Source organism: Pygoscelis adeliae, unplaced genomic scaffold (genome assembly GCF_000699105.1).
Source record: "Pygoscelis adeliae isolate BGI_AS28 unplaced genomic scaffold, ASM69910v1 Scaffold377, whole genome shotgun sequence".
Classification (NCBI taxonomy): domain Eukaryota; kingdom Metazoa; phylum Chordata; class Aves; order Sphenisciformes; family Spheniscidae; genus Pygoscelis; species Pygoscelis adeliae.
In genome coordinates, this window is record NW_008825210.1 from 837,708 (window position 1) to 865,131 (window position 27,424).

Here is a 27,424-nt window from a genome sequence, read left to right on the forward strand (position 1 = left end):
CCTGTTGTGATAGCTCATTAAACCCACCCTACTGTGGCAACTTACAAAGTGGTTTTATGTTATGTTTTTCAGAAACTAATTTTTTTCAAATGTGCTACAACATTGCACATACGGTTTTATGGACAATTTTAATATGAATGATAGAGGTGACTCACTGAAGAATCAATGCGATTTAAGAACTTATAAAGAAATTTGCTGATAGAATATAGATACATCATCTATATTTGTGATTTAAGGGGTAATACTGAACTGCATTGCATTAATAGAAAAACAGAGTTAAAACTGCCATAGTCTTGCTGAATTGTCACTTTGTACTAGATCATAGCAAGTGGAAGAGATTGGCTTTCTCAAGATGATATAAAAGCTGGATTTTTTTTTTTGTGGGAGCTTGTAAATAAATGGAGACTGGCTTGACTCCAGAGAAATGTTTAGCTCATCAAGAAGTTTCCATAGGAATTTAAATCAAGTATTTCATGGTTATGAAGCTGATAGAAACATTTTAAAAGTTCATAAAGAAGAAACATTCAAAAATGTTTTCCCTAGTTCATGATTTTATGTCTTGAGATGAGGGGGGTGTGTGTGTATGTACATGCCTTTGGCATCACAAACATTTGTTTCAAAACATGTCATAAAATTCGAAAGCTTGTAGAAAGCTCTGGGGATAGAGAAGACCACGTCTTATAGACTGATTGTATCCCTGAGAACGTGGATCGTGTAAAATGATGATGAGCAATGTTTGAGGAGAAACATTTATAAGCACACTTGCAATCATCATCCTTATGATAGAGAAATGCGCAAGGGGTGTAAAAAGGAACTTGGTTTACTAGGGGTTATAACCTTTTCTTTCTGTAATCCGTGCTGTAACCCCCCCTCTGGGGATTTAGCTGCCTGTATCCCAAGGGTCCAGGGCTCTGGATTACGGGTTTTGCCCATAATGACCCTGGCTCACTCATGCTGCTGAGAAAGAGCTGTGAGAAAGTCTGCAGAAAAATAAGAACAGTAAAATTGCAGGTAGGATTGTTGAGACAGGATCATTAGTAGCTCAAGGATTCCAGAGGTCAATACCAACATGGAAGATACCAAATCCTAAACTGGAAAAACAGGGAATCAAGTTGGGGCAGGAATTGTTGGATTAGCAGGTCAAGTTGTTAGTGCTGGTGAAGCTGGTGGAAGATGGCAGCTCAGCAATATTCAAGGATCTGTCTCGTGGAGCCACAGAGGCTGACGCTTCCCAGCTGCCTGCCTGGCTATAGCAAGGGGTCTTCAGGTGCTTTATCAGGGGTGATGAACATATTAACGCTTAGCCAGTATCACATCCTCATCTTAGTGATTAAACCATTAATTGTTTTACATTTTTAAGTTTGTACATCTAGCCTACAGCTTTTCTCTGCCCCCAGCTAAGTATGCCAGAACATAGTGACTCAAAAAAGGTGTGGTAAAAGAATAATTGAAGAGACATTTCAATACTAATTGTAAGGTTTTGTTTTTGATACCCCTCCCTGCCTAGACTAAATAATTAAAATTCAATTAGTTAAGGAGTACATCATGTATCCACCCCTGGCACTTAGGGTTTATTTTGAAAGCGTAATAAGAGTGCCGCATTAGGCTTGTTCCTGTCCTCAGAGAAACCTCGTTCAGTGTGTGGTACTTTAAACTCGGGTTGGTTCCAGTGTTACTGGTGCTTGAACAAATCATGGAGTGGGACTTCCTCAACACAACAAAGCATCAGCTGTCAAGCTAGTAATGCTTCTTTCTCCTGTCAAGTCACCTTGTGCCTGTAACTTTCTCCTGTGGTGTGACCAAAATGTGCTCACGACATCTATCGTATTCAGTAGATCAGCGCCTGTTGACATGGAATACCTGCGCTCCATGCAGCCTGGATGAAAATCTCTTAGCCCTGGCTTCTGGCTATTTTAATTGTACTAAATGGCTTCTTGATTTACTTTGGGTTTATACAGAGATGGCTTCTAGTCAGTTATCTACTTAATCTCTACTGTTATTTCAAGGCAATTCTGCCATCCTTTCTGAAGTGTTTTAAGTACGCTTCAGAAGGGTTACTATTCAATATTCAATCTTAGCTATCCATGTCTATACCGCTGTTTCCTAGAGAAATACTGTGATGCATTGTCACATCATGCCTGCTGTGTTGTTGCTGTCGTCATCCTTATGCATCCCAAAGAGAAGGTACTGGGTGAGAAGAATCTTTGGGTTGGCTCAGTATAGCCATTCTTAACTAAATGAGGTACACTGAAGATAAGCAAAATATGATGGTCGCTGATGGTGGATACCATAGCTCTTTGGAGGGAGATGCAGCTTTCATACCAACATCGGTGGGGATGGGATTTTGATCTTTCTTCAGTCTTCCTCAGACACTGGACGGATGTTATCAGACAGCATAAATAAGCTCCTAAATCATGCCTAGGTCATGAGTCGAAATTGATGAGGCTTGGAAATACAGAATTGTACCTTTCCTTTTTCTCCCTTCCCTGTTTCTTTAGTTCTTACCCTTTTCTACAATAAGAAAATATATTTGTTGTTGTTTTCCTGTTTTCTTATTTTTATCCCAGACAACGTGGACTTAAGAAACTTCAATTTACTCCCATCCTGATTGTGCATTTATCTCTGTATAAGATACCCAGGCATCCATAGAGATCCTTGGCGCTTTCAGAGGGGTTCAAAATTGCCAGTGTGTATGTGCAGTACATTGCGGGGCTAGAACTTGACTTTGAAAGGAATATATCAGAGTTTAAAAGTTAAAAATGAAAGTAAGAATTATTTAGGCTTTTTCTTGAGTGATGAGTGACTTGTGATTAGTTACACGCTTCTTTTCAAGAGACTGCTGAAGTAGCATTACCACCTATTGAAATGAATGTGCCAGCTTTAAATTCATAATCGATTATCCTTTTACTTTTTATAGTTGTCTTCTCTGAGGAAGAGAGAGAACAGCTGAGAAAATTCACAAATAAATCTTATCTTCTGGATAAAAGAAGCCGTCATCATGTATATCTTGGTTTAATTGATATCCTTCTGGCATATTGCTATGAAATCTGTGTCAATGAAGGAGACAAGAATGTAAGTTAAAAAAAAATTAACACCCCCCCCAAAATTTAGTATGTTTTAGGAACCTAGTGCTGGACCCTGTACTGTCATTTAGGAAACCTACCTTTTAAAGTGAACTTACTTCCAAGCATTAAGAATATATAAATGAGTAAGTTAAAATGAAAGACTTTCTATCTCTAGATTGAGCTGTTGGGATGCGTGCGGGGATTAATATGATTTCTAAATACTTCTGTTCTGCTGGAGTAGCATTTTAGCTGTAGGAGAAAAGTGGAGATGCAGGAGACTCCAGGCAATTCTGTTTGTTTCTGATTTGTTTTGTGTTGTGATGTGTCTTGATTTATGTAAATACAGATTTCACAAAATAATTGTTCTTTTATATTGATGGTTCTTCCTTCTGTTTTTTGGACAGTTCCATAACAAGTATGTTTGTCTCTAATAAACACCACTACTGATTTGGATTCTGAAAAAGCATGGGAAACCATTAAGTCTGTAGGACTGAAACTATGTTTTTAGTGTTTTATAGAGGCTACCATTATATGCCTTTAGCAAAACTGGTTTTTTTTAGGAGTTTTTGTGGGTTTTTGTTTGTTTGTTTTTTAAAGCTTACGCACTGAGTATGGAAGGTGTTTCCTGAGGAATTCTGGAAACTAGAGTGAGGCATTTAAAATTTTTGAAATTAACACACATGTAAAAAATAAAAAAATCCTAATGCAGAGTTTTCTTTTTCTAGTATTCAAACACTGGAGGGAAGTAGGAAGGCTTTTTTTCAGGATTCTGGTGTTTGCCCATCTCTTACACAAGCAGCAACCAGCTTTATTTTGTGTTCTGTATCTTAGGCTTTTTACAGAATATAAAGAATTAAGAAAATAGCAGAAGTTTAGAATGGATTCCATGCTGTTCTGTGGATAGCTTGCCTTTTTGAAATGGACTTGCTTCCCAGATACAACTTTGTGCCTAGCACCTCCTCTGCTGATAGTAACCAGTGAGGTGTTTTCTCAGTGCTTTTAATCAAAGTAGTGGAACATATAAGCAAAACCATCCTGTCTTAATCAGACTGAATTGTGGGGCATGGATTTTAGAAAGGCAGGCAGAAATGTCCAGACCTGCTTATTCAACAGAATAATCTAGGATGGTGGTTGTATTGCGTGTTAGTGTTGCACAAAATTGCAAATATGCGAGGAACACAGTCATGCAATTCTTTATTGATCTTTGCAATAACCGTATGGTATATGTGGCAAACACGCTGTGGGGTTTTTGTTTTTGTTTTTTTTTCCTTTTTAATAGGAAAACCAAGACATTCGGGCCACACAAATCTTTACTAGAGCCAGGATTATAGATCAAGGCTTCCTGGCTTTTTGCCCTAATCATCCCACTAGACCACACTACCACACAAATACCATGAATCTGTCACATTTTAAGAATAATGACATTTTACATGTACTGCTGGCTTTAGGACCCTCTCTGAAAGCCAGAAGTCTTGAGCTGTTTTCATGAAACAAGGCATTTTAGCTTGAGCTTTGTTGATTCAAGTTTCTGTTGCTTGGTGAAAAGGGACAGAATTCCACTAAAATACTGTTTTTCTGTGATTACTGTTGTATTTTAAAGGCGTTGTGCATGGGCTAGATATTCCCAATACGGAAACCAATTCAGTTATTTAACATCTGCATTGCAATATAATTTTTAATGCTGTCCTGTGGCCATTTCAATGCACATAATATAATTACTGCTTCATGTTCACAAAGGTTCTTAAATTGCTGCCAGAATGTTACCTTAAATAGTTTGCCAGCAGTCTTGAATGTTGAATTAGATAATACTTGTTTTACGGTCTCCTCTTAAAATCAGGTTGAATCGTCTTGGAATGTCAGGAAACTGAGTGCAACATTGTGCTGGCTGGAGGTAAGTTAAAACTTAAGTTTTGCATCATGTGTTTGCTGTATTATTTGTTTTTGGTGCTGCATGTTGCTTTTGTGGAAAGCTTACTCTTCCAGTAGTGAAGATGAATTAAGTGTATGTCCTCTTTTTAGTAAATGTAACAAGAAATTGATTGTGACTTCTGGGCTCCCAGCGACTAGTAGCCTCAAGAGGCTGGAGTATGACCTCTCATCTGTCTGGGTGCTGGGCCGCGTTATGGCCCATTCTGGAAAAGCTAAGGATAGGCCCTATGAAAAAGCTGCTCGTCTACACACTGTCCCTAGCTCCTGGGCTTGATTCACAAGTCCTGACCTTTATTTAGGAAGTAACTGTAATTATTCCTCACATATGTCCACAGTATGTGTGTGCAGCTCCATGCTTAGGGCAAGAAAATACAGCCTACTAGCTCCTTGATTAGAAGTCGTAGGTATCTTTCTGTTTAACTGGCTAAAGCATGTTAAAATAGAAAGGGCATAAAAAGCAGGGAGTGTAATTTCTTGATGTTCTCGTGTCCTTTTAAGTCCTACCTCAGATATATGTTTTAATAACTTTTGAAGATGACAGGCCTTAATAAAGCAGCTTATTGTTCACTTCTGGGGGTTTTGACTGTTGAGCCATTTCTTCAGCTTTCCTAGCTCATCATTCTGCACTTCTAGCTTGCTCTTTTTCTTGGCTGCAAATCAGGTGGCTTCTGGCTTCTCATCCATTCTGCTATGAGACTTCAGAGTATGTTGGAGAGTGGAACTGGGAAGCCCAGAAGTAAATGCAAACCCGACGATAGGAAAAGCTCTTAGAACTCAATCAAAAGGTGTCTTTCCCTGCGCCCCCCCCCCATCATGGAGAAGCTGAATTCCATATTCTTGTAGCAAAAAGACCTCAGTTCTGTAGTTGTAGAACTGTTGTCTCATTAAGGCTTTAATGATTGTGTGATCTTTCAGACACGCTGAATACTTTTGTTTCAGGTTTCTTGCAGAGTCAGTTAGTGGACATGTGTTGCTTTACCTGCCCCCTTCTTTTCAGTGTTATTGTCACATCCCTATTTGTTTAGTTGCTGCTAGCCCTTTGAAACCAACATAGACTAGAGGAAACAAACTGAATTCTATTCTTTGCACTTTCAGATTGTTTACTGAAAGCACACGGGCCTGTGTAATTAAGTTGTTACAGAGCTGGAAGTGGAAGGGACTTAACCTGGCCTGTAATCCATTATTTCTTATGATGGCAGCAAGCTAGAAAGGACTGTCCCGTCCTCATTCCTGAAATTACAGAGCCAAGTCTCAGTTTGCAGGATCAAAAATGAAATTTGACAGGATTTTTGGGTTCAGTCCTTCAAGTGTTTCTAGTAGTGGTGAATTATATTCAGTAATAACTCATTCTGTGACGTCTGGTTTTCTAGATCTGTTAGTTTTGTTTCTAGTTGAATGTTCTGCAGTAGCAAGTCACAAAGGAGTGCAGTTGAAATACAGTGATTGCCTTAACTCTCGATTTTTTTTTTTCAGATCCATATCCTAACATAGTGAAGGAGTTTTCTGCATGTGCTTATCCTATAATATAGCAGTTCTTGGTGCAGCCTGTGCCAACAGTATATTTCACACCCAGAAAATTCAGTCTCCTGGCACCAAGCTGTTAATAACTATATCTGTTATACAAACCATGTAGAGGCGGGTGTTTTCATCAATCTGTAAACAAAATTGCCTCAGCTATGGTTTGTTTGAACTGACTGCCATTTTGCTGTGCATGACATGTACACACCTTAGACTCTAAATATTAAATAACAAAACATAAATTATTTAAATGCTTGCCAGCGATCCATTAAAATGAAAAATGGGTTGAGGTAGTCATATAATGCAAAAAAGTGCCAGCTGTCAGCAAAGCATTTTTATTAATTTTAATAAATTGAGAGTTCAAGATGAAATAGGTATTTTTATTTGAATTCATAAATGGAATATTTTGTCTTGAAAAGTGAAAGCTGGAAAGGAAATCACTCTCTTAAGAAAGTCTTTAATAACTCATTAATGCGTCTGGCCTGAGTAAATTAGAGGCCTTCCTCACTCGTAAAGGAGGACAATGAACTGCTTTCCCTAGGCAGATATATTTATTCCTGCCTTGTATATCTATAATTTTCATGAAAGGCAGAGTCATGTATCATTTTTAAAGATCTTAAATGTACACATGTATTTTGTTAATATCATGTGGTTTTAATTTTTCTTTATTCTTAAAAGGCTTTTTATAGCTTCCCCTTAATATATATAATAATGTGGGACACGTAATTTATTGCTTTAATCTAAAGAATGGCAGTTGAGTTAGATGTGTTATTCTAATGTTCTCTACATTCTTTTTTTAATTCAAAACCACTAAAACGTATAGGACTTCTGTTATCCTGCCATGCAAACTAAATGTGCAGTGTCTTGTTTCTATTTAACATGTTGATTTCCATATCTATTAAAGTACAGATTTTTAGATGCATAATATATAAAAATGTGCTTTTTTCCTATTCTGCTATGACTTTTTTTTCCTTAAAGGAAAACAAATAAACAAAAACCTATTTCTTTGTATCGAAAAGCACACAGACTAATTCAGATTTTTCACTGATATACACAGAGTTTCAGTAGCATTCATGACGTCCTGGTATCTTTTGGAAGAAGAGTGCTATGCTATCCCCTACACAGACATTTTGGATTAGTGACGCGTGCCTTCAATGATACAGTCATGATACTGCAACTAGGTAAGCTTTTTAGGGATTGGAAGTGATGCCTATATAGCCACATTGTTTGTATGTCGGGGTGTTTTAATAACTTTTGAATCCTTTGGCCAGTTTCACCCAAACTTGATAGATACCGACTTTTCTGGACAAGTGAAAATGGGGCTGGGGAGAGAAGAGAACAAAATTAGTGTCCTTACCAGGAAAAAGCCCCTGAAGCTACTCATTTATTAGTTAGCAGATAATACATGCAGTTGTGGTGTAAATTCAGCTGTATTATTCATGCCAGAAAATCTACACAGAAGAAACTTTATGAATGTCTCATCCTTAGAAAAATCTTTGATCAGCTCTTGTATCTTTATAAATCAGGATAGTCCAACCGTGATTTGTAAAACTTTAGAGAAAAGGTCTTCAAAGTACTTTTCTCTATACTGTATTTGTTTGTAAAGAGATTTTTCTGTTGGAAAAGAACATTTTAATGAAACTTTTGTTATGGTAGGTTAGAGACTACAATTTTTTTAGACCTTATTTTAAAGGTGTCTAAGGTTTTTTTATTTCAAAGCAGGGTCACTTGCTGGTACAAGTATAGCAGCAGTCCTGTTGTTTTCTGTTGTTCTTTGTGTTCTTTAATTACCTGACTGGAACCCTGTTAAAAAAGATTGGAAGGATTTCTGGTAACTTCCATGATTTGTCTCCATCTAAGGGAAGTTTTTAAAGCATCATCGTCTTCAATTGTTCCAACTGTTCTGTTTGATTAAGTTCTGCTCGTCATGGTTTTGCAGTTGCAAATCTGGGCAGCTTCCCTGCATGATTTACTGTTTGGAAGAACTAGTGTTTTAATTTAACCCTTGTCAGTGATGTTAGGATTTTGACAGAAAGGAAGCTTACCCTAATGTTGAAATTCTGCTCTCCTTGCCAGTTTCTTTTTCTGGAATTAAATCTTCTGTTGTTTGGTTGTGTGTGGGTTTTTTTGGTTTGTTTTATTTTTTAAATTGAGCCAGTCCATTAATTATTTTCTTTTTTTCCTGTTCAAAATAACTGTTTGACATCTAGCCATCTTAATTCCTAAACTGTTCCATTGTGTGCGCCAGTTTAGTATTGCCATATAGAATCACACATTTGAGAGCAAGGGGTAGTTTTGTGGTTCATATTCAGTGTTAGTTCTTTGTAGGATTAAGCAAAATGGTTGAGATGACTCTGTGGCGAGTCCAGTGATAGTCTGGGAAGAACAGAAATCCTGAATTTGTATCAGCATCAAAACTTGTTTTGCATCATTGTTCTTTTAGTACTTCCTATATAATTTTTCTGTCTTAGGAGTAGAGGCCAAAATCTCTGACTTGCTTATGTTATCTTAGTTCTTTGCTTGTTATGAGGAAAATAAGACAGTTCTAAATAACAGCCAAGTAGAGCTGTTCATAAAAAAACAAGCAGTGAATACCATGAAAACTGTTCTGTTGAAAAATAAATAAATGATTTTTTTTAAAAATTTTTATTTAAAACTGAAGAATAAAAAACTGACTACACACTACATATTTGTAGCTTTGTTTTGTTTCACATTCAGGAGTGGAGCTGTCATCGTCTTAATGACTGCAAATTATTCTTTCAGCAGTGACATTCTTTTTATATAGTCCTTGTTTATCCCAGACAGCTTTCATGTAACAGTACAAATTTTCAAACCTATGGTTATTCCAGCTTCAGTTGTGCAGTTGTACACAACCATGTGTTTATATCTTGGGTTGTTAAAGTTACTTGCAACTTTTCTGTTTATTGTGAGTTACTACTTTCAAAAAAAGCATTCAGTGTTACTTTTTTTTTTTGACAGAAGAATCACTGAGAAGCAGCACTTCGGTGGGTTTTTTTCAATGCTTGTGAGTTGTAGGATTAAAAAACTCCACAAATGGCAATATTAATCTCTACTACTGCCAAAAACGATTGATAATTCAAAATACCATTTACATTATAAAAGTCAGGTAGTGAAGTTTTAAGAGGAAGATATATGCTGTCCCTCTTCACTTATCTCCACTGGCTTATGCTGCTGTTCATAAGTGTGAAAAAATAAAAACCTGATAACAAAACTGAAATGATATAGTGCTGCCAGCCTTTTAGATTTTTGTCTTAAGAGGATAGTACGTGAGAGGTAAGCTGTTTGCTTTTCTTTTAATGTTATGACGGAAGATGGTATTGGAGTGAACATTCAATGATCCAACAAAATATTTTCAGTGGTTTGGTAAGGGAGGTGGCACCTACAATAACTGTGTGTCAGGTTTCCTGCTCCATCCTCCTACGTTGGACATGTGGCTGCTATTGCCTCCTTACCCTCTGCTTCCAAAACACAGTGGCCCCAGTAATGTTTATCGTCATGGGCTCCCTGTGATGGTCTTGCTCCAAGAGCAAAGTCCTCATTTTCTCTGGAGGAGTAGTTTGGGTACGCTAACTCATTCTCTACTGGGACAGGAGATGGGAGATAGGCTAGCCTTCTTTTTTCTGACCTCGGTGATTTGCATAGAAATTACTGCCATAAGCTTTAAAAGAAATTCAGCTTTATTTAGTTGATGGTTAGAATGGTTTAGGAGCAGTGGAAGAAGTTAAGAAATGCAGCAGGCCTGGCTTCATTCTGTGCATGTCTGTGCTGTGCTGGTTGCCTGGGAAACGGTGCAGGATGGGGCGACCGGCTGCCTCCGCAGAGCTGGCCGTGGATCTTCAAGACGCTGAAAAGGCACGTGCAAGCCTCAAGAAAAGAGAATGCATGGCTGTTTCAACTGGAGTTGTTAGCAGTAGAGAGGAGGATGCTGTCTTGAGTATGAGACATGATAATCTCCAGGTGCTGCCTGGAAAGCAGACACAAATACATTACTTCCTTCATGTGGGCATAAATCTATTGGGAGGGGCATTAGCAAGTTAGCAGTGTAGTGGTAAAAGTAATGGTGGTTAATGTTAACTTCTGAAAGTTCTGGGGTTTGTGTAGCAAATTAGTATTTACTATTATGGTGTGTGTATAGTGTGAAAAGCGCTAAGTTTTTTAAATAGCCAACTACCAAAGAATTGGGAAAGATAGAAAATGGATGTATTACCTGTCTATAATCAGAAGGGGGGGAGGGAAGTGTGTGTCTATGTATTCTTAAGAGAAATGGATTTGTAGATAACGCTTCTACTGCCAAGGCACATTTGTTCAGTCAAAATGTTTCCTCCTTCAAACTTCAGTGGAAGTTGAGCCATGCTTTTGAGGAATTTCTGTTTTTACAAAACACTTAGCAAACTATGCAACATGCAAAGCATGGTAGTTATAAATAGCATTAAGTACTCTCTTACCCTCTTTGTTTACTGGAAATGATGCCTCACCAGTTTGGCACTGTATTGCAATATATGTGTGATGAACATAGGTAAAAATGACTGTCAAGTAACAGAAAATGCATTCAGTTAAACAGAACCACAAAACTATTCCTTTTCATGTAGATGCAAGAGGACTGGTGTTTAAATTAAAGGAAGAATCGGTTTGAGTTGACCTCATCCTGACTTGAGGTTTCTTTCAGGATGCCAGTAACAGAAGTTGGGACATAGTTTGATGTTTCAATAATAATAATAATAATCACAGTAAACTTTTATTTAAAAATAGTAAAGAATTCTGATGGGACTGAATTGTTATGCCTCAAGTTATGTGACTTGACTTTAGAAATATTAGTGCTATGTTGGTGGATCACTTCCAAGGTACAGGATACTGCATTTTTTTAAGCCGTTAAGGATCCTTGCATGTGGTTGAAATACTTTTTAATTAAGACTACCTGCCAAAGTGTTGATTGTAAGATGAATGCATTAAGCTGATTAATGCTGAGGTCCTCAGCAGATTTTTTTCATATGCTATTTTAGTGACCTATAATACTTAAAATATTTCAGCAAAACTGCTCAAAAATCAGCGTAGTTATCTAGGATATCTACTGTATTTATCTGTTCTTTGGATAGGATTAAAAAAGGGAATGAAATGCAGTGGTACATCCAGCTACAATGCTATTTCCAACAAAAGGTATATACTGCATTTGACAGTTGACTAATAAAAATTAATCAGGTGTGTTTTTTATGTAAATATATGGAGCCCTTTTTCTTTTCGGTAGACCTGTAGTAAGTAAGTGGTGTGGGCTGGTTCTGTCAGTATTTACTGACACTGGGTTACCATTGTGTAATACTGATTTGGAAGTTACTGTCTATGAGCTAATAATAAAGAGAAAACTCATTTGTGCCCTTTTCTGCGACATAAAATATGCTTTGCTTCTTTCCCTCCAGCAGTTAACACTAATAGATTTAGGATGATATAATTATCCATTAAAAACAGATAGTACTGTCGCCTAGCTGGGTAAGTTATTACCAGGACCTTTTCATTTAAAAGTCTGTAAGAGTTCTTTTCTTGTTTTTAAGAATGCTGTTGTTCTCACTTTTTAATGAGACAGTGAAGTTCAGTTTATCTTTTTAGATGAATGCTCCTCCTTCTTGAAAATGTGGAAAAACATATAGAAGTCTGCAGGAAAAATAATGTAACATAGAATGATAGGACTACTAATTTCCTTTGCTTCCAAATATTCAGTGTGAAAGCTGGTAGAATTTCAAGTTGGTGTAAAATCAGTAGGTGGTTATATCAAATGGCAGATACAGAGCTGGGGTCAAATTGTATCCTTTTTTGAACTAAACTGTGGAGAGAGGACTGGATTTCTGAAACTGTAGAATTAAAGTTGTGGGCTGTCGTCTACCAGCTGTCATAGCAGTGAGCTCCAGAAGAATCCAGTGATCTGCAGACATATGCTCTGACTTCTATGATTTTTGCCTTGTCTACTCAGCCACTCTGCTGCTTTTCCTCTGCAGTTGCAACTCATCCTCTCCCCATCAGCGGTGTCATGATTTTTAATGTCAGGAAAAGAAAAGCACCTTTGTCTCAGAAAAACCACGGGTTAGTACTTAGATTTGATACCCCATCTTGCAATATATCCCAGTTTCAAGTTGGTTGTTATCCTCCTTTACCTCTAACACAGATCTTCACGCCAAAAAATAGACGGTATTAGAGGCTGTCTTAAGTCATACACTTGTAAGTTCTAGACCTTAAATTTTAATAGCTTAGAAGATCTAATAGTTTTGATTCTATTACAGAAGTTGGAATCTTTTTATTTGTACTTTTAAATATAACTAGTTTTTTCGAATAATCAAGAAATGGTATCTGTACATAAAAAGCAGTGTATTTATTGATCAGTATAATGCAAAGCTGTAACTTTGCACAGAAGATATGCAAAAACTGACTTAAAAATAAATAATTCATATTTTCCTGAGATTATTATCTTGTGCCTGCTATTAAACATTTATTGCTGTTTTTCTAAATAGATGATTTTTCTTCTCCACCCTTGAACTTAAAAGTGCTTGCCTCTTTAAGCTATGTGAAGAAAATGAAATTGGTTATCCTTGGCATGTCTTCATCTTCTATTCCATGGCTTTCTTAACTCCAGTATACAGTGAATTATAAAAAATTACAATCCTAGGCCTGCAAAAGTAGTAAGACTTTTAAAACTAGCACATTTTAGGTTTGCTTTGATAGCCAACCTTTCAGTGAGTTGGACTGACATAACTGCCAAAAAGCCCCTAGCCTGTCCACCTTTTGGCTTCATCAGTTCTCTGATCCAGTTCGCTGTATGGTTTCACGAATACTTGTACTGGCACATCACAAAGAGCTGTAGAAAAGAGGGAGGCAGAGGAGTGCAGCAAAGAGTACTTAAGCCAGTGTAAGTAATAATACTGCTGAATACATAAGCACAGCCTGAAAGTTAAGACCAGATGTCTACTGAAGACTGAAGTAGATAGCCAAAGACAGAACCTACGGTGTGGAATTTCACAGAAATAGGCCAAGAATCATCTGTATGTTACGGAATATCCTACGTTAAGGCTTAAATAGTGTTTGCTCTTCAGCTCTTATTTTTTATTCCTGTGGTGAGGAATTGGATGCGGTTTTGTGTAAGGACTTCTTCTTTATAGGGTGCATGTATAAGATGCATATTCTGAAAGCAGAAGCTTGGTAGTTCGCCGTGCTCTGTGTGTTTGCCTGTATGTAGGGTTCCCTATTTTATTAAGTCTGGCTAGATTTTCAACCTTTCTGATCAGAGGCTCATTAAGCTACTATAATCTTAAACTAATTTATGAAGAAAGACTACTTTTTATTGAGAATTAGTGTTATAGTCACTAATTTACATTGTTACTTGGCAGATGAGTAACAGTAGTGGATGTTGTAAATTGTTCAGGCTGGCAGCTTGACAGCTAGAACCTAAAAAATTAGCAAAATTTTAATTCCACATATCATTTCTTTTTAAAAGAGCACACTTCTTTTTAGTCAAAATAGTGAAGTTTGACAAGCTTGGCTTGACAAGCATTGATGGTGATACAGTCTAAAAGTTCATCAGTTATATTTGGGATTTTACGTTTTCTTTTCCATTCTTTCCTGACTTTTCTTCAACTGCTCTTTTCTAAACCAGTGGGTTTTTTCAGTTCTGTTTGCCATGGCTTTTTACTCTCCAGGTTCTTTCTCCTTATTGCCGTCTTCCACATCCTTTAACTTTCATTCTCTGTCTATATTTTTTTCAGCACAGAATTACTTAAAAACAAACAAACAAATTTTGCACTCGAACAGCAGGGGGAGTTCTGATCTTTTTTTTCTTTTTTTTTCCTTTTTTTTTTTTTTTAAACCTGTAAAATGTAATTTCATCCATGTTCAGGTTTCATAGCCTAGGAGGAGCCAGCCTCTTGGGAGAGGGCTATTAGATTCCATTTGCAGTAGTGGCTGTTTTCATTTGAATGTTTTGGGTTCCCCCCCCACCATTAAACAGTGAAAAAAAATTTTTTTTTTTTTAGTGTTCCAGCACTTAACTCTTTAGCAACTTTAATCAGAAAACTAAGGGAGGAGATTCCAGCTAATTGGAGGTTACGTTAATCAATTCTCTTCTTCATAAACAATGGTTGCATATGAAGAAAATTAAACTGACTACAGAAAGATTTCTGGTGGTTTCAAGTTTTTAATCTTTTATTGCATTTATCAACTGTGTGTCAAATGGCACTTTCTTGAGCCTGAAGTGAGTTTTTCTTTCTGGGGGCTCAATTTGCCAAATTATTCTGTAACTAACTGAAGTAGGAAAAGTTCTGCTTAATTTAAGGCAATGGTTAGATGTTAGGCGATGGTATCGCTTACATTGGCTTACACAATTGCTGGGGCTCCTGCGTGCTTGACCCTGCTGTGGGCTGTGTGTTCCCAACCTTATTATTTTCCAGCACAGGTATTTGTGTAGGCATATAGAGAAATAGGTTTTCTCTTTCTTCACCTAGATGATGGAGTATAACTTTTTGTTATTTGCGAGTTACTTTTCAGCTTCCCTTTTTTTTTTTCTTCTCCCCCCCATATGGTTCACTGTATGACTGTGCTAAAGTTTGGGCCAGCAGAGCTCAGAGAGAAGTGGAAGAGCTGGGGGAGGGGGCTTCTTCAGCTGTAGAGAATTACACGCATGACTATGCCTTGAGGCTTTAGTCTTATGGAGAGATTCCTACTGAATTCAGAGGCTCCACATCTACATAGATGTGGATACTGAGGGGCATAGTCATATTACTGCCGTTCTGAGACTGTGAATCAACTTAAAGTTACAAGATGGTTGTAGATAGCATGGTTATTAAAGCCTCAAAGGTGAGAAGATGGTAAAGATTATCTGTTATGATTTCTCGTGAATTACAAAAATAAAAATCTACTTCCAGGAAAAGCTGCAGTTTTGAAGTGTCTGCTGGACATTCACAAGATTTTTATGGAGAATGACCCTGCCTACATACTTAATGATCTCTTCGTTACGGACTATTGCATCTGGATTCAAAAAACGAAGTAAGTTCCTAAGTAGTTATTGATGTGGGAAAGGTTTTTAGCATACCTCATCTATGAACAAGTATCAGTAAAATCAAAAGAAATGCTATCTCCTATAAATGGAAGTGTGATCAGTCTTTTTCATTTAGTAACCTTGGCTATCCAGCTATTCTTACTACATAAGCAAAGACATTCAGTGCATTTTTTTTTATGTAGTGACATCATTGGAGAAGGGAGGGAGGAATTGCATTTTAAATGAAAATGTGAACTTTCATTAATGATAGTTTTGGGGGGGAAAAAACAGCTTCTGTGGAATTTGCATTCCGTTGTGATCTTTCTTAGGAACAAAAATGTTTATATAGCACTTATGTAACATTGGGAAAAAGGTTGGAAACAACAACTGGTTCAGGATTGAATTTATAACTTCCAATAGAATTGACAACTTTCAATTCTGGTCAGAGCACATGCAAACCATTTACATCTATATGAAACAGTTGATTTATGGACTGGAGCAGTTGCACCAACTGACTATTAGCGCCAGAAGAAGTGTCACAAATCTCTGCGTGCTGTGTACTCTTGCCCCTGTAGTTGCTTGCCAGCTCACTCTCCCTGGCAGTATGCCTTGGCTTCCACTTCACTTGATAGGAAACAGTGACTCTGCCACTTCCAGGCAAAGTCCCTACACTTCACCACTTCTGTGTCTCACCTGTGTTCTTTCAGTGGAGTCAGCATGGCTTTACTTAGTTCCAGAGTCTTGGGAACTTTGCAACCAGACTGGTTAGAAGTACCAGCATGCTTTCATGGTTTAAAAACAAAAGTATTGGTAGGAAAACAGTGAGAAATGGATTGTGGGAACAAAGAAAGCTGCGTGTTCAGATCTTACGAACCTTTATATTGTTCTTGTCAGATTTATTCTATTTTTCATACAGCTTTTTTTTCCTCCCTCACTTTTAATGTCTTCACAGCCTTCTCTGAAGGCCTACAAAAGTACGTGTATGAGTTGCAAGTAATACTTCTCTGAAAAGGGAGGCCTTACGAATACAAACACAAAAAACGCCATTGTCATATTTGTTAATATAGCAACATACAGACTTGTAAAACAACGGTTCAAAATAGTCTTTGCATTCCAGTTCACAATTTAACAAGAGACTGTGGGAGAAAAAATTAAGTTCTTAAGTGCACAAGACACAAGAAGCAGTGAGGGGATATGGAGGGAACTCAGTAATAATAATGATCAGAAAGGACAATATGAAAGAGAATTGAGCCAGCCTGCACAGGCTGTATATTTAGGTGTAACCTTACCAGCACTTCTGAGTTAAAGAATTAAAGGCCTTCTGTTTATAGCTGCTTATTACATGTTGTAGATACTGTTGATTCTTGTTATTCTCTGTATGCTTCCAATGACTATGTTACTACAGGAAAAGAATGCACAAAATATTCTAAAGCAACTACAGGTGTTTCCAAACATTTTGATTCATCAATCCTGGTTAGTTACAGGAACAGTCAGTTCATTTTACACTGTCATTTTTCAGGAGGCCTTTTTTTGCCAAACCTTAAATACAAGTATGGGGAAATTACCGGTTGAAGTTGAGTTGAAAAAGTGTGGTAAATGGAGAAAGTTATTTCATGCATCTTTCATGAAGAAATGAGTCATGACAGTAATATCACTGCTGCCCATATCAATGAATATAATGTCTAGCAAGTCAGTCATAAAAACCAGGGCTTTCTTTAAATACAGCAGAAGAAAATGTATGGTAGATATAAGTGACTGATACATTAACAGATTTGCTCCCAGACGCATACATTATGTACCAGTTAAGCAGAACTGACAGCTTCTGGAAAGAGGGCAATTAAGCTATCTTATTGTCATAATGACATGGCACAATAGTTGTCTGTCATTAGGAGAACAAGAGAAGGAGGAACTGCAGAAACCATTCCTATTTTTAGGGTCTGAATCAGGAAAGCATTTAAGCATATGCTTAAGTCATTCCTGTTCAGTTTAGCAGTGAAGCATGTGCTTGAAGTTAAGCATGTGCGAAGTGAACAGGAACACTTTGTTTTTTCCCTGATGTTGGAGGGAACTACAAAGTTCACTTGTCATTCAGAAAATACCTTAACAGACATGGAAACGGGTGGCGACTTGTCTGTAAAGAACAAGGGTTCCCAGCTCTCCAAGGTGAGTAAGGCATCTGGAGATGGGGGGTGGTACATCTTCCATGCCAGGGGAAGAAGGTTATGACATCCCTCTGGTAATTGCCTTTGTGGTGAAAGAGTTTTGAGAGGGGAAGGTATTTATTATTTTTGTGGTGGTCTTTCATTGAAGTTATTTGCGTGTCCCATCAGTCTGGATACTTTCTCTGTTTTGTTTCTTAGCTATTCTTTACTTCATGCAAGCTTCATTAACTTTCTTTGTCTCCATTTTTCTCATGTCTTTTCACAGCTGTAGTCCCAGGGTGCTCTCAAAATCTGTGGAGGGTTTTTCTTTTCTTCCCCTCTTTCCTTGGTATGTAACCAAGTCCTAGTGGAGGTTGGGACCTCTTTGTTTAAACAGTTAAAACAGACTGTAGGTTCTTTTTAGTGAAGAATCTGGGCACTCTAAAAACAGCTGGAAGCAAGCTTTTTAGGTCACCTGTACTGGCAGAGAAAAGTCTGGCAGCTGTAGGTTTAGAAAAAAAGTTTGGCGCAGGCAAAATGTAATGGGTGTATCAAGTGGTAGTAAGCATACAGTCCTACTCCAGGTTAAGCCTCCAGGAGAGGAACACCACTGGTAGTAGCTTTTAAATATTCAGTGTGGAAACAAAACCTTTATAGCCAACACTGTGTCAATAGCTGATTACAAATTTGGTTTGAGATCATAGTTTGGCTGTGGCTAAATTAGATGAATAAGTGAATGTGTCACTAGGCTGGTAAAAGATGATTTATTTTAAGCACAGTGTATCTGGAATTGGAAAGTATTAAACTGCTGAATAAAACCCATGCAGGTGGCTAACTGTCAGTTGGATATGGTGAGTACAATCTAGTTCTTTAGAAGATTTTTTCAGATAAATGATTTCATTCGGGTACCTGTTAGAAAAGTAGATTCTTAGAAGTCTCAGACAATGCAAGATATTAGCAAGTGTAGCTGAAGTTTTGTCTTCCTGGTTGCAATCTTAAGGCTAGTTTACCTGCTTTGTAGGTTTCTCGTATCTGTCTTTGAGCTGCTTGTGAAGTTACTATTAATAATTTGATCTATTATATAAAGTGGCATGTAAAATCCTTTTAACTGTTTGCTGGGTTTTGAAGAAAGGGAGCGTGTTGCTCAGCAAAACTGATCGGAAAAGAAGGAAAAGTAAATGTTAACCTGGGTAACAAAAGCTAGACAAAGACCTATGGAGGCAGCTTGTAGTAAATCTCGGCAGGTGGTGTCAACATTTATGTTGAAAAGCCAGATGCAGCCAGATGGAAAATTGCATCTTTAACCCCTGAGGTCATAATGACATGTCATCACTTCATTTGATCCCCCTGCTAAGTGAGCTTATCATCCACCCTGCTGTCACTTCTGTTATTACTTTCATTTCCATAATAAAATTAAATTTAATTTGTCTGGTTTGCATGGTTTGTTGTTTTTTTTTTTTTCTTTAGGTCAGAGCTTTTACAAACCACTATGATACATATGGCAGCCACTCCAAGGTGAACTTTTAACTGAATTTGTATTACAAGTCTGAGCTCTTCTCTATCTTTCATGCCTTACTCTGAGCAGAAGGAGATGAGGGAGAGGAGAAGGAGCTTTGGGGAAACCACTGGTTGTCTGGTAGCTGCAGTACGGGCTGCTAAGACCAGGGTAATCTAGGTGTGGGTTTGTTGCAAGAGAACTTTTTCCCTTCTGCCGGAGGGGAGTTATGTGTCTGTGACCCCACAGGAGTTGTGTCCTTTATAGAAGTCAGAGTAGTTTACCCACTGACTCTTGCTGTGCTGAGGTTCCTTTGTGTAGCCTGATGTCTTTCTCCAGTGCTTTGTATTCCCCTTTGTGCCAGTCTCTATTCACATTGCTTTTTGTTGTCCACTGTTGTACATATGTGCCTTCTGGTAGCTCGGCCGCGTGATGCCTGCTGGCCGCAACATGAGTGGCTAGGTGGAAGGCTGAGCAACTTCCTATGGGTCCTTGTCCAGGCAGGCAGTTAAGTGCATGCTGTTCTGCATCCCTGCGTAAGAAAACAATTGAGCCCACGCTGATTTAAAATATTTTTACGTAACATTTAAATACATGTTTAGTTTTAAACATGTACCACTTTAGTATCAGTAAATGTATATTTTCTGTGTTCCTGAATTGGAGGTGAAGCTGTTAGTGTTCCTGGCAGTTTTCCAGGGGTTAGTACACTTACTTATGCACAGTTGTATAGTTGTATACTTCTCAGAGTTTTATGGGTATGAGGAACGCAGGAGAGTAAGGTGTTTGATCCCATGTAATTTGTATTATACTTTTCATTATCACTATTTTTCTACTTTTTAACTTACTATCTCACATTTTATTCATGAACTGTTCTATTGCAAAAAAAATATAAAGTCATTATTTGTGTTGTGTATTTGTAGTAGCTTCAACTCATGCAGTAAAGGAGATCTGCATGTTAAGAGAGATGAGCTGTGTGTCCTGTGGAACTATATCTGCAACTTGATTTGTTATACCGGTATATAGGCTGCTTTAATGTATGCCTGCTCTGTAGTCGCACCTTCGCATACAAGTCTATGTGCTCCACAACCTAAGACAAATGTAATCTTGCTAATTTTGGTGACTGTAGGTGTAACATGCCAGTGCAAGCATGGACTATTTGCTTTGGAGTAAAAACCAGGATTCCTGGTGCTATTTATGCAGTCTCTGTAGAAGCTGCTATCTTTATTGGAACTAACTAAATTAAAGCTAACTCAGATATTCCTAAGCATGTTATATTTGCTTCTCCTGATTTGCAGGTGAGACATACCCTAAAAGATAGGCTAGCTTCATAGGTCTGTCTTCCTTTTAATCTCTTTGTTATAATGGAAACCTAGTCCTTGTTACAACATAATTACCTAGTCTGAAGCCAGCAGGGAGTTGCTGCTTTATGTGTAGGGTGTGAAGTTCTCTAAATAAATGTAGGATTAATTACATTCACAGCATGTCATTGAGGTGATGAGATTGACTGTGATTGTTCAGCCCCCCTTTTCTTTTCCCTAGGTTTTCTGAATTACTGTTTTAATCAATAATGTGGGCCTGAAGTGTTAAGGCCTGATGTTGCAAAGGCATTAAGGAGCCTAAGTCTTTCAGAGAAAAAAAAACCAAATCCATGTGATTTAGGATTTTTACTGCCTGTGTTACATCAGATCTTAAAGTACACGAGGAGGTAAGGAAATGAACCTTCAGCTTCATAGTTTCAGTCCATTGCATTGGTTAAAGTTTGGTAGAGGGAAGATTTCTTTATGTTCATTCTGACCTCTTTCTTGGCTTTAACTGACTTTAAATATTTGTTTTACAAGTGAGCATCTCTTTATATTTGCAAAAAAGAATGGGTTTGAATGTATAAGGCAGCCTACTGGTATTTTTTCAAAACACATTTGATAATCAGAGTAGCACTGATAGTTTGACTGCTGTTGTGCCCATTTAAACACACTGTACCACACTGAATCTTCAACAGCCTCTCTTCAGTTCATGTAAGTAACTGCACAGCTGTATAGGTCTGTTATTAATTTACAGTAGGTTCTCTCCTCTATAAAGCATCTTATTTATTTTCCTTGTATCTTGTTACACATACCAGCTCCGCATATCCTATGCTGTGCTTGCTTGTAGGGAAGAAAAACATTTGAGTACAGATCACGTATGACAGCCTTCCTGAAAGAATTACCTTAAGCTTTTGCTAGATTTGGGAAAATATTTTGTAACGTGTAACATCTTTAAGCTTGTGTAGTCAAATATTATGACCTTTAGATGACTGTAAATAGAATTTTAACGTATATTCCAATTGTATGTTAAAATTCTATGTGAAACTGATTGTCTATTTCAAACTTAGGAAATTTGACCCGGTTATTATTTGCTAAGATCTGGAAAACTTTGAAAAGTGTTTCAAAGTATGTAGAAACTATTTTGATTGTGCCATTTTTGCAGCTGTTTCTTCTTGGCGTTTTTGTTTTCTTCAGTGGTTTAGGGTTTTGTAAAGCTTAAAATACTTGACTAGAGGAAAACCAGGCTTTTAAAAATCTTTTGGTCTTTGCTTTTTTGCTGCTTGCAGGGTTGATATTCACAAAGTCCTGTTCTCTCTTTGTGGCATTACCATGTTCCTGGGAATGACTCAACTGTAACATATGAAACTCAGGGCTGTACTGCTAAATGAGGGGTGAATAGAGTAACTCTTGTTGACTGTGACCTCTACTATGAAAGAATTAAGTTCAGACAGGAGGATTCAGGAACAAAACTATCCTAAAAGGTTTTCAAGTGGTGTACTACTAACATGTTTGTTTACTAAATTTTCAATCTGTAATGGGGGAGGAGGGACTACATTAACAGATAAGAAAAATTAGTCAGTGCTTTAAAGCATTCTCAAATGTTAGAGGAATATGCTAATTTTCAGCTGTTAACCTCTTGGATTCAGCAGCCATGATTCAGAAGAACAAAGGCATAAGCAGTAATATATTCTGGATGAAAATCCTGCTTCTTGGCTCTGTGGGTTTAAACTGATTTGTACAGCATGTTTTAAAGCACTTCATACAGTTAAGACCTTGGGAAGAATACACCTCATGGTATTGTATTTGATGTGCATTACAGTGTCATGGTCAACTGTACTCTGCTTTGGCTGTAGTTTAGGTTTTACTTTACCTTGATTGCTGCCCATGTTAACCTTAGCTTAGTGAAGGCTGCAGTAATTTCAGGTTTGATAAAAACTCCAGTATTCAAAGTAGGTGGTGCAGAGAGAAGCCAAATTGCTTTCACGTTGCTGCTTTGAAAGCGGCCTTGCTATTAGCATATGCTTTTAGCACATGTTCTGGTGTAGCCAGTTATGTTATTTATCAGATAGTGTAACAACCCCATTGCCACCATCGCAAAATCCTTTCTTTTGATCTATCTTGTAGTTAGAGGATTATGTTTTTCACTATCCTTCTTTAATGGTATTGTCATTGAGGATACACGGAAGGCACTTAATTCCCTGCCCCCCACCTCCCTGCAAAAGAAAACAACCTGGATTTGGGAGATTTTTAATTTGAAGGCTGTTCTTTCCTTTGCTGTTTTGGCTTGAGAGCCATACAGGTACAAGGTGTAAACCAAAAAAATCTTGGTGCTGCTTGTGATTACACCTTTTCCATGAACACAGTAAGAAAGCTGTGTTTTATCTGGCTACATAGGCTTCACCCTTATGGTTCTGTGATGACTTGCTATAGTAGCTCATGACTACAATCCCCAATTATTGTAATTCCTTCTTAGCAGGCTTTACAAGCTGGCATTACTACTGCTGGCAGCTAGTTCAGCACGCAGCACTACATTTGCTTACTGCCTTGAGTAATCATGCTGCGTTAGGTTTGCTTTTTATTCACTTCTTTGGTGGCCTGTAGTGGGATATTAACTTTCAGATGTCCCAGCTGGTTTTCAAGCTTTTACCAGTAATGGGAGTGGCCACTTGAAATAGTCTCTTTGCAGGGTCTTGGAGGTTCACTTTATGTATATTTCAGTTTGCATACCACCAACTGTAGGAGTTACTAATATGTCAGTGTTCTAGGAAAGATTGGAAAACGTGAAAAAAAAGGGGGGGTGGAGACAGATAAGTTTTTGTTGCTTTATAAAGTTAAGATCATCCATTGTTTTCAGAGTTTTTGTCAGAGTACTGTCCAGTATCTTTAACAATCTGTAAGAAAATACAGTGTATGTCTTTTTAGATAAAAATTTCTGGTGACATTAAATGTTATTTATGTAAAGGTAGAAAACGAATTGCACAGACTGACCCAGATTGGCAACATGTGCTTATTTGAACAACGTGCATTTTAATACAATCAAGTATAAGAGGGCACATGCACAATAAAAGATTGTAAATCATAGTTACGGATTGGACAATGTAAGACAGTTGAGGGCAGCAGCTCCAGAAAAATAGGTTGGGTCGTGCTTGGGAACAGTTTGAACCTGAGCACCTATTTATCTCTGAGGAGGTAAGAGAGTGAGTACAATGTCCAGCTGAAGAAGCAGAGTAGTATCATTTAGGACAAGGAAGTGGCATGACCTTAGAATGCATCATTTGTGAGACTGTGCTACAACACAGACTAATTCTAGTGTCTACTCAAAAAGATGTTGAAAAATGGAGAGAATTAGGGGGGAAAAAAGGTTCCATGAATGTACATGTCTGAATGACCTATGTTATGGCGAGAGACCAAATAAACTCAGTAGTTGATTGGTAGTAGTAACTCAGTAGTAACATAAGAATGTTAAAGATTGATTTGGACTTGTCTGCAAGTATGATGGGATAGAGATTTTGGTTCTTAGCCATTGTGCAGTGTAACAAAAAAGAATTACAAATAAAATCCATCTAGTTGAACAGGAAACAGGAAAAATTCAGACAGCAATAAGTTTTCACATTTTACTAGTGAAGAGTAATTATGAGTTGGCTCATTCTCCCTAGGTTGTTGGGTAATTCTGTACTGTCTTACTTGTTTCCATCAAGGTAGCATAGCTCAAAAAAAATACCTCGTGGTTCAGACACTAGCTATGGGTCTGGTGCAGAAAGTATTTGAGATTCTGTGCAATTTATTATGCTACTAAAACAGCCTTTTATAGTCTTACAAGAGGAAATGCTATCATTTTCCTTAGAACTTAGATAAGGGTTTACCAATTTATCAAAGAGTATGTTGACTGTTGGTGCCTGAATTTGGTAGAGAACCCAGACTTACTTATTTTCATCCCAAGTCATCTGCTCTTAATCCTTAGATCACAGTTCTTTGATTTAAAAATAGTAACTAATAATTTGCAAGCACATTATATATGTCTCCTCTTTCACTGTTTTGATGCATGTTTTTAATACAGTTTCTTTTTGTTTACTGTTGTCTTGAGCTGCCATGCCTCTCATTAAATGTTGCATCTTATTTAAGGCCTGAGCTGTCACTTCAATTGTCTGTAAAGCAGTAGGTGCACATAGAGCACTGTGTAAATAACAATACCCAAGTAATGTAATATACTGACTTAAGAGGCTTAAAGCAAAACACTGTTTGCCCTGAAGGCTGATAAATGTGACAGACAGGTGGATATAATACCAGAAATTCCCCTTTATATATGTTTTGGCAAGCCCTGTAAAACATGGATTTTTAACAAGGGATTTAATCTCTCCTCCCAGCTGCTAGCTGCAGTTTCCTTTGATGTTTTTCCTCTCCTTTCTTCTGTTGTTTTTTTCTATTTATTCCATCACTTTTTTGTAGCTCATATTCCTTCAGGCTGTGTCTGAATGTACCTTGCTGTGGGTAGAGAAGGCAAAGAAGAAAGCCTTCACTCCCCCCCCCCCCCCCCCCCCCTCAGGCTACTGCTTTGATTTTCCAAAGTTGTTGGGAGGCAGTTCCTATCTGCCTACAGAAGGGTCAGTGATCTGTGTCGTGTCTTTTCAGTCAGCACATTTCAGCTGACTCTTCTTCTGTTTCGGCTAGGGGAAGGATGAGCTTGGGTAGTTGTTGCCTTTCTAAGCAGGTGGAGTGTGCAGCTGTGATCAAAGTGGGAAGCCGATCTGCAGCTGATAGTCTTCCTGTTTTGTTTCCAACCTTGTCGGTAGCTAGCTTGGTCTCTTCTGCCTGCCCCTTGCAGTGATTGCCCCATAAATCTGAAGACAGAACAGAGGTAGAATGAGAGAGAAAAAATGTTGAATGAGATGATAATTTAGTCTGTGGCCTAACGCCCACTCCCCGCTATTCCCTGGGGACACCTTCCTGTAAGAACTGGGCAGTGTGGGCCAGCTAGGTGATGCTGCATGCATGGCCTGCAAGTTTCCCTGTCATGGTCAGGAAGCTAGGTCTGCAGCCAATTCGGTGGGGTGTGGTGGTATTATTAATTATTATTATTCAAAAGAGGCATGATGATGTGCTAGAGCATCTTGATACTAGGTGCCCTACAAACACAACAGGGTGTGGGGGGGGAGAAGATGGGAGCAGGCTGTTCCATTTAGGTCCTTGCAAAAATCTGCTTTCCTGCCAGGAATTTGCAAGATGCTCAGATTTGGTGAGCATCTTTTTATGTTTAGATTGTGCGAGTTACGAATGGACTGTGAGTGGGAAGGCTACAGGTGGTGTTTTCCCTTGAAGTGTTACAGGTGTCAGTCAGAAGCAACGGAGCAGTGTCAGTGTTAAAACTCTAATTGACCTCACTAGGACTTTTGTTGTTTGGTGGATAAATTCCATTGTAAAGGGGTAGGATCATGTCGGAGTAATGTGTTTGTAATTGTGCCTTTAAACCTGTCTGTTGTCGTTGTTCTTGTTATTTTTGTAATACATGTCCTTGCTAGCATTATCCTGATGCTAAAATTCACATCTTCGCACTGCTTTGTGTGAGTACCTTTCATTCCCATATTATAATACAAATTGTATAATTTATAGTGTTAGGAATACTGTCTCCTAGATCACCAGCGGTGATGGTGAAGACGAAGTTCTAGGTAATGGCAGTCAGGAAATTTGAGGGAGACGAGGCTAATGTAGAACTATCAGCATTCCATTTCTGTAATGCAGCCAATACTTACTATCACATTATAAAATCCGTTCCTTTCTCTGCATCTGTTTTGTGGTGAGTTATCTATTCATCTTCCATCATTTGTATTTATCATATACAACTTTGGAAGCTGTGCCGTTGTTAGATGTTTGGACTGGCTGCAACTTACTGAAGCTATTTTGGCAACACTGAGCTGCTTCTAAGCTCAGTTAAAGTATTCTTAAAACATATACATACTGTTCAGTTTCTTTTTATAGTTCAATATTAATTCTGTTTTCTGAATATTTTCATAGTATCATCTACATAAGTAAGCTGTACTTGATTTCTTTTATAATCCATGGTATGTTTGGTTTCAACTTATCAAAAGGACCAAGTAATGAAAGTAAGATGTTATATTGGAAAGCTTCATCTTTTTTTAAAATATTTATAAATGTGAAGTTCAGCTCATGCAGTATTTAGATTCATTATGAAAGAAGCACTGTAGAATTTCAGAATAAATATGGAGGGAAAGTCACTTGAAATATTCGGACTTATTAACATAAAAGAAGTCACTTAAATTGAAACGATGGTGCTGTGTTTTATGTTTGATTTATGGTTAACAAACTGTAATACTTTAAGCTATGTAGATAGCAGTTCACGTTTACAAGACTGCAAGTTGGATTGCAGTGTAAGTATATCACTCTTAGCTTCAGAATTCATGTAATGCCCTTTGAAAGCCAGAATTTCAAGACGAAAGTATTTTTTGTTCCCCGTAAACCCATTGGATTCTTCCACGTCAGCCGTTGTTTTATGGTTCAGGACTGCTTTCTGTCACCTGAAGTGGTGGGTTTCTCTTTTCAAAAGTAGTCTCTTTATGCTGGATTTCTGCTCTTCTAATCCTGTCAGTTTAAAATGGTGGCATCTTGCTTACAGGGAGATGGATTTTCCAGACTTCTTTTTTAACCCTGTGCTCCCATTTTTATGGTGTGGTTTTCCTGTAGTTAAGATAAAGATTCGGTGTGCAGCAAACGCTTTTCCAGTCTCCGCTTTGTCTGATGTCTACAAGGGAGGGAAGAAAAAAAAGATTCTATAAACTTCTTACAAACTCAAGCCTTGTGCCCTAATCTCTTCACCACATCTTTTGAAGCCTCCACCAGGCAAGAGGCAGCATATGCGGTAGCTGGCCTTAGCACTGATCAGCTGGTTGGTATGTGCATGCTGTGATCTCCTACCAAGCCACTACACGATA

At 37.8% G+C, this 27,424-nt stretch overlaps 1 protein-coding gene across 1 annotated transcript in view; it reads left to right on the forward strand.

The window, feature by feature from the left end:
- The window catches only part of SHQ1 (SHQ1, H/ACA ribonucleoprotein assembly factor), a 59,274-nt gene that overhangs the window by 15,283 nt on the left and 16,567 nt on the right, over positions 1-27,424 (forward strand). The window contains exons 7-10 of the mRNA XM_009329010.1: positions 2,918-3,072; positions 4,903-4,956; positions 7,570-7,693; positions 15,431-15,551. Of these exons, the coding sequence (XP_009327285.1) occupies positions 2,918-3,072; positions 4,903-4,956; positions 7,570-7,693; positions 15,431-15,551 (454 nt within the window). The remainder of the gene's footprint in view (positions 1-2,917; positions 3,073-4,902; positions 4,957-7,569; positions 7,694-15,430; positions 15,552-27,424) is intronic.